The 7,775-nt window shown below is 55.4% G+C and overlaps 1 protein-coding gene across 1 annotated transcript in view; it reads left to right on the top strand.

Annotated features, from left to right (window-relative positions):
* The first annotated feature begins 3,584 nt into the window (after positions 1-3,584).
* Positions 3,585-7,775, top strand: part of PHF2 (PHD finger protein 2) — an 87,288-nt gene continuing 83,097 nt past the window's right edge. Inside the window, exons 1-2 of the mRNA XM_035028981.1 lie at positions 3,585-3,641; positions 4,510-4,631. Coding sequence (XP_034884872.1) covers positions 3,585-3,641; positions 4,510-4,631 — 179 coding nt within the window. The remainder of the gene's footprint in view (positions 3,642-4,509; positions 4,632-7,775) is intronic.

Raw genomic sequence — 7,775 nt, 5'->3', positions numbered from 1 at the left:
GCACCACCGCACCCAGCTCTACCGAACCTAGCACCCAGCACCACCGTGCCCCGCACCGCGCCCAGCACCACCGAGCCTAGCACCTAGCGCCACCGCGCCCGGCACTGTGCCCAGCACTGCGCCCAGCACCACCGTGCCCGGCACTGCGCCCAGCACCACCGCGCCCAGCACCACCGCATTCTGCTGCTACCCAGGCCCCACACAGTGGCTGTGTACGGGTGTTCCTGACTCAGCAGCAGGGGCCACTTCATGGCACTTCGGTTTCAGGGTGCAGTATAGATGTGTGCACATGAGGCCCTATCAGATAAGAACACAAGGAACATAACACAGGGTCACGGGCGTGTGGCAGGGAGGACCGTTGGGGCTGGCAACAATGGTGCTCTGCAGAGCAAAGTTGGGCTCAGGTCCAGGGCAGGCATCAATGGATAGAGAGAACCCACTGATGAGGGGAGAAGCCACCACACAGGGTTCTTGGGTGCTGCTGGCACTTGGGAGATGAGGAGCAGTCTCTGGGTGGGCGCACACACCCCGCCAGGAATTAGCTTCTCCCTGGAAGGAAGGCCAAGGGGAGGGACGAGGAGGGAAGGGTGTGTTGGTCCTCAGCGCTGACCAGCCCCGCTCTTGGCCAGTGGGACAGGAAAGTGGGTTTCTGGTTTTCACCTGCATTGCTTCAGTTGTCTGTGAGGGTGACATTTCCCTTTGTACCGTAATGTACCCTCAGTTTGTCCATGTTCCAGTCAACAGATTGTTAGTGTCCTGGCTTTTTTGAATCTAAAACCCCAGGCCAGGGCAAACATTTTAAGAACGAATTCACCATTTGCGCCCTCATCCGTGTTAGCAGCTGCAAGTACAAAGGGAATTGCAAACACCCCTCCTTGCCATCTGTCTCCTCCTGGCTCCTGACAGGGGCCCTCTCAGCACCCTCTGTGGGCGGGCACGAGGACCCCAGCTCTCTCCCAGTGTGGTCCCCTCAGGAGCGGCTCTCTTCTCCTGCGACCTTATTCTGCCGTGAATTCTTTGGACAATGCCTGATTTGCTGCCCTTTCCCCTTTGCTCCTTACTCCCCACTTGGTGGAGTGAGCCTTGCAGAGGTTGCTTTGCCCTTGCCACGAGGGCCTCTGGCTGCTGCTGGCCGGGCCCCCGCTCCTCTCCTCATCAGCTTCCCTAGCACAGCCAGGGGCCCCACAGACCTGCCCACGGGCCAAGCCAGGCTCTGCACCAGGCACTTTAGCCCGTGCTGTGCGCTGGACTGTGCAGGTGATGTCTTGGGGACTCCAGGAGGGACACCCTGGGGGCTGCGTGGAAATTACCCAGGCAGAGCGCTGGCTGCTTCAGGGTGGTGCCTGGGATGGCCGTGGCCCACTGTGCCCAGCGGATGCCAGCAGCACGTGAAGCAAGCCTGGTGGCCCCGCAGCACACCCGCCCAGCCTCATCACGCCACATCCACTCCTGGCATTCGTGCAGATCCAGCTCTTCAGACCTGACCGACCCAGGTGTGGGTTACATAAGTGTCACCTGGGTCTGGTTTTCCCAGAGTAGCCCGTTTGCCCTGTTCTGGTGTTTTACGAACAGCGCCCTTTTGGATGGTAAATTAGATAATCACTGGGCTGAGGGGCTTTTGTCTACAAATGCACTGCTTCCAAACATCACAGGGCCATCCTAGAGATGCTCGACAGGAAGGGCACTCTCACACGTATCAGGAAAACCCAGAAGGTTTCCAAAGTCCCCATGGGTCACTGTTCATTTCAGTGGGTTCTAGATCAGATCAGTTTGGTCCAGGTCTCCCAAGGGCCTGCTCTTAGAACTCTCTTGGCATTCACCAGATGGCTTCCTGTGTTACAGAAGCACACATCCGACCCTGAACTAGTACCTCCTTTCTGACTTCTCCCACCCCCCACACTGTTATTAATTTTCTGTCATCTGCTCTGGCACATGAGCTCCTCAGCGGAGGGACGTGTCTGCCTGGTTCATGGCCATAAGACCTGCACTTGTTGCTTACTGACACACTGGACAGCCTGGATGGAAAGGGCAAACTCTTGGACACACACAACCCACCAAAGCTGAATTATGAAGAAACAGGACATCTCATGGGCCTGCAGCTATTACAGAGACTGAATCGGTAATCAAAAGCCTCCCAGCAAAGAAAAGCTTTGCTGGTGAATTCTACCATGGATTTAGAGAAAAAATCAACACTAATCCTTAAATTCTTCCCAAATGTTGAGGAGGAGGGAACATATCCTAACACTTCCTCTGAAGTCAGCATTGCCCTGATAACCAAAACCAAAGACTCGACAAGAAGAGAGAACTACGAAAAAAAACAACCCTCACGAACCTTGATGCAAAATTCTCAGCAAAATACCAGGAAACTGCATGCACCCGTGAGTTAGAAAGATGGTACACCACGACCAAGTGGAATTAGTTCCTGGAATGCAAGGATGGTTCGGTCTCAAGATCAATCCGGGTGAGACACCACACTAACAGAACGAAAGAGGGAAAGCCCACAGGATCATCTCAACCAACGCAGAGAAAGCACTTCACAAAATTCAACACACTATCATGATAAAAATAACAAACAAGGAATAGAAAGAAATTTTTCAGCATAGTAAGGCCACATATTAAAAAGCCCAAAGTGAACAATGGTGAAAAAGTTAAAAAAAAAAAAAAAAAGCATTTCCCCTAAGATCAGAAACGAGAAAGATGCCACTTTTACCACTTCTACTCAACACGGTATTGGAAGTTCTAGCCAGAGCAATTGAGCACAAATAAAAAACAAACAGCATCTAAATTAGACAGAAAGAAGTAATTTCTGTTCACCAATGACATGCTTTTACGTACAATCATCAAGAATTAGGAACTCTAAAGATTCCACAAAATGCTATTAGAAGTAATAAATTCAGCAAAGTTGCAGAATACTAAATCAACACACAAAAATCAGTTTTGTTTCCATACACTAAGAATAAACAATCCCAAAAGGAAATTAGGAATGCAATTCCATTTACAACAACATAAAAAAAAAAAACTTAGGAATACACGTCAGTGACGGGACAAAAGACTTGTGAGCTGAAAACTATGAAACATTGCTGAAAGCAGTAAGGCACAAATAAATGGAAACACATCCCATGTTCATGGATCAGAATATTAACATTGTTAGGATGGCAATACTACCCAAAATGACCTATACATTCAATGCAATCCCTGTCAAAATTATCATAGCCCTTTTTGCAGAAATGGAGAAGCCAATCATCAAATTCATATAGAGCTGTAAGGGGCCTAGAAGAACTGAAAGGATCCCGAAAAAAGCACAGAGTTGGAGGGCTCACACTTCCTGATTCTAAAACTTACTACAAAGCTACAGAAATCAACACAGTGTGGCATAAGCCTGGACATGCAGACCAATGAAAGACAATAAAAAGCCTGGAAATAAACCCTTCCCCACATAGTCAAGTGATTCTGACAAGGGTGCAATGAGCACTTAACGGGGAGAGAACTATGCTTTCAACACATGGCGTTGGGAAAGCTGCATCTCCACACGCGAAAGCAGGATGCTGACCCTTACTAACACCAAATGCAAAAACTAACTCAAAATGGATCAAAAGCCTAAACCTAAAACACAGGATGAAACCTTCATGACACTGGATTTGGTAATGACTTCTTGCATATGACATCAAAATGCACAGGCAACAAAAGAAGAAAAAAGAGTTGAACTGGATTTCCTCAAAATTAAAAACGTTCGTACATCAAAGGACACACCTGACCAACAGAGTGCAAAGACAACTGACAGAATGTGAGAAAACAATTGCAAATCATCTATCTGATAAGAGATTAATATCCAGAATATATAAAGAACACCTACAAGTCAACAACAAAAAACCCAGCCCAAACCAAAAATGAAGAAAGGCCTCAAATGGACATGGACAAATATATAGATGGTCATTATGCACAATATCATTACTCATTAGGGAAATGCAAATCAAACCCACAATGATCATGGAGTTTCAGTGGCAACAAATTTTTGCCATCAAAAACTAGTATTATACTGAACTGTATGTTGAGAAATCAAAATAAAAATCTTTACTTCAAAAAAAAAAACCACCCCACAGTGAGATACCACTTCCCCCACATTAGGACAGCTATAACAAACACACACACATACAACCAGAAAACAACAAATGTTGGCGAGGATATGGGGAAATTGGAACCCTCGTGCACTGTTGATGGGAATGCAAACTGGTGCAGCCACTCTGGAGAACGGTATGGAGGTTCCTCAAGAAGTTGGAACTACCCTATGATTCACCGATCCCACTTCTGGGCATACACACAAAGGTAGCAGCAGGGACACAAACAGATATTTGCACACCCACACTCCTAGCATCACTCACAACAGCCAAATGGTGGGAACAACTCAGGAGTCCTTCAACAATGAACGGACAAATCAAATGTGGGTTCTATGTAGGATGGAACAGTATTCAGTCCTAAGAAGGAAAGGAATCCTGACCCCTGCTACAACAGGGTGAACCTGGAGGACACCGTGCCGGGCGAAGTAAGCCAGTCACAGAGGGTCCAACTCTGCAGGAGTCCACCGACCCGTGGTCCCTAGGACAGTCAAGCTCACGAAGACAGGAAGAAGAATGGTAAGCATCAGGGGCTGGGGGAGGGGGACGGGGGGCCAGAATTGCAGAGGGGCACGGTGATGCTTGCACAACAGTGTGAATGTACTTAATGCCACAGAGCTGTGCACTTAGAGATGATCAAAATGGTAAACGTTATCTTGTGTATGTTACTACCATTAAAAGAAAAGCCTGCACTAGCCTTCAGTATACTCTGTAGAGAGGGAGGGGATCAACGTGACCTGAAACATGCTGTGTTTCCACTGGGCAACAAGGTGAATAAAACGGGCCCCACCCTCGAGGCTGGCTGCAGGCTGCGTGCTGCTGGGAGCCCCCTCTTAGCCCTGCTGCAGGCCCGGCCACGTGGGTGGGTGCTGAGGTCCTGATGCTTATGTGGACTGCGCCCCCAGGAATGGCATGGACTCGGTCGGTGTTGAGGCAAAGGGCAGACCACATGGAAGGGCCAGAGCATGAGTGGGCAGCCAGAGGGGACACCTGCATCTTAAGGCCACTGCCCCTGCTTCCTGGGTCCTTGCATCTGGCCCCATGCACTTTCCCTCTCTGTGTGGCCTCTGAGCCCAGGTCACTTCAGGAGGCCCTAGGTCCCCCCCCCCCCCCCCCCCACCAGTGCTGGTCTCCCCAGGGCACTGTGGGACATGTGTCACTCTCCCCCTTACAGCAAGAGGAGCTACAACAGGGCACACAGCAGGTGCTCAATGCGCATCTAAGTAACTGAAGGAGAGGGAGGAGGGCTTTCTGGAGGTTGAGGACAGGGAGGGTTTGGGACCCACATGGACGCTTACTTTAGTGTGTAGTCGGCCCGCGGCTTTGGAAGAGCTTCGAGCATCTCTGCGGACACTTCCAGATGCAGTGGACGCGTGCAGACAGGGAGGGCAGGGTGGCTGGAATGGCCTCAGGCCCCGGGGAAGTGGGGGCTCCCGGCCTGCTTCTCCCTCCCGCCAGCAGGCTGACTCCTCCGGGAGGGACTGAGCTGCTTCCAGCCTCAGTGTCCTGTGGAATGGCACCCATCTGGGTGCCTGTCTGTGGAGCAGGGGTGGCCCAGGGCTGATGCTGTGTGCTTCCCAGGCAGCGGGGGTGGGGGGTGGGGTGGGGTGGGGGTGGGGATTGCTGCTGGAGCCTGCAAGGAACTAAGCAAGCCTCTGGTGAGCCTTTGCTAAATGCTGGTGACGCTGTCCTTGTTTGTAAACAAGGAGATGGAGGTGTGGGAGGAGGGCTGCAGCCCAGGGGCCTGCAGAAACTTCTGGCCTTGCTGGACCGCCAAGGGTGGAGACGGACACTGCTGGTGTGAGGGGACGGTCCCTCAGCAGTGCCCGGGCGGGCGCCCTGGGCTGCCCTGCAGACTCAGCACTGTTCATCCGCACTAACTCGCACCACGGTGCTCCTGGTGGACAGTGCTTCCCAGAGTCCGCACCAGGTCCAGGCAGAAGGACTCCAGAGGGGAGGGTGACAGCTACAATTCAGGGAGGAAGGCGCTGAGCACGGGGCTGGCGGGGGGTTGGGAGCTCCCCCCCCCCCCCCATTGCCCAGAGTCTTCTCCACTCTCACTCCTCATGCTGGTGCCTCCCAGCTAAGGCCCTGCCATGGGCACTGCCAGGCTGCGGTCCAGGGGTCATCTGCTGGGGGAGGGGGGCTGGCCACGCCAGGGCGGGTTTTGCCTCAAGAGGACGGAGCACTTCAGTGGAGCTGCCTGCAAGTGGGACAGGTGGTCCCGAGAGGCCGCAGACTCAGCTGAGCACCTGCCTGTCCGGGCTGCCGCCGCCGAGTGGCCTGGACCAGGCTTTCCGTCCAGGCTGGAGTCCTGTGCTTCAGGTGGCCAGCATCCCCCAGGAGCAGGGGGCAGAACACTACTGCACATCGGAAGCCACTGCTCAGGCACCCCCAGAGGAGCATGGATGCAGCTGGGGGGAAGGAGCCCTCAGCGCCCCCCACCCCAGACCCTGACCCCCCTGCTGAGGCTGCAGCGCCCAGAGCAAGGCAGCAGCACCTCTTGTCCCCACCCCTCTAGCCCTGCTGCCCTAGAGCCACAATCCTGACAGGGACACGAGGCCTGGGGGCTCTGAGCAGGGATGGGGGTGGGGCTCCAATTCCACATAATCACTCTCGCTTTCTAGAGCTGACCTGTGTGAGTGCGCCCCTGGCTCCCTGAATTCTGTCCTCCTCTGGGGGCTGAGCATCAGGAGAGTCAGGATCCTGCGGGGGGAGGGGGGGGTGCTGGCTGCACCTAGCGGGAAAAGGAGCAGGGAGGAAAAGCAACAGAAAACCCCCGTTGCCCCCTGTCCGTCTGCTGGGTAAGAAGAGAGTTGGAGCCAAGTAGTTGTTCCTTGGCCATCTGAACGAGAAGGACATCCTGAGGGTCTCACCCCACACCCAGGGGTCTCAGGGCCCGCCCACCCTGTAGCCTCAGCCCACCTTCTTTCCGGGTGACCCCCCCACTTTCCCTGCACCCCCCAATTACCCAGCCCACTTTGTCCTGGCTTGGTTCCTCATCCATCCTCCCCCACAGGGGGTCTCCCTGGCCCACTTACTCCTGGCAGGGGCCCTGGTCGCCTTCTCCCCTGCAGGTCTCCCAGCCCACCTTCTCCTCCAGAGGGGTGTCCCGGCCCATCTTCTCCGGGGGGGTCCCCCGCTCTCCTCCCCGGCCCACATGCCCCGAGAGGGGTCCCCCGGCCCTCCTCCTCCCCCCAGAGGGGTCCCCCGGCCCTCCTCCTCCCCCAGAGGGGTCCCCTGGTCCTCCTCTCCCAGGCAGGCCCCCCAGCCCCCCTTCTCCCCCAGAGGGGTCCCCCGGCCCACCTTCTCCCCGGCAGGTCCCCCGGCCCGCCTTGTCCCCGCGGTCCCCGGCCCGCCTTCCCTCGGCGGGAGCGGCGGCCCAGGCCGGCGGGCGGAGGCGGCGCCACCCGGGGCGCTGACGTAGAGGCCGCTCGGCGGCCGGGGGTCCCTTCGGTGGGGCCGCGGCTCCCCGCCCGCCGCCCCCGCGCGTCCATTCCCTTTTGTGTCCCGCGCGCGGCCCGGCCCCGCGCACACTCGCGCCCTGCGCCCCGGGGCCGGCGGGCGGCTCCCGGCGCGGCCCTGCTCCGCGCGCCCCGCTTTGTGTGGACGCGCCGGCCGGGTGCGCGCGGGCTGTCGTGCGCCCCCGGCCCCGTCCCGGCC

Source organism: Mirounga leonina, unplaced genomic scaffold, assembly GCF_011800145.1.
Source record: "Mirounga leonina isolate KUSES-001 unplaced genomic scaffold, KU_Mleo_1.0 Mir_224, whole genome shotgun sequence".
Classification (NCBI taxonomy): Eukaryota; Metazoa; Chordata; class Mammalia; order Carnivora; family Phocidae; genus Mirounga; species Mirounga leonina.
Note: the sequence above shows the minus strand (reverse complement) of the source record. Positions and strands in the feature narration are given on the sequence as shown.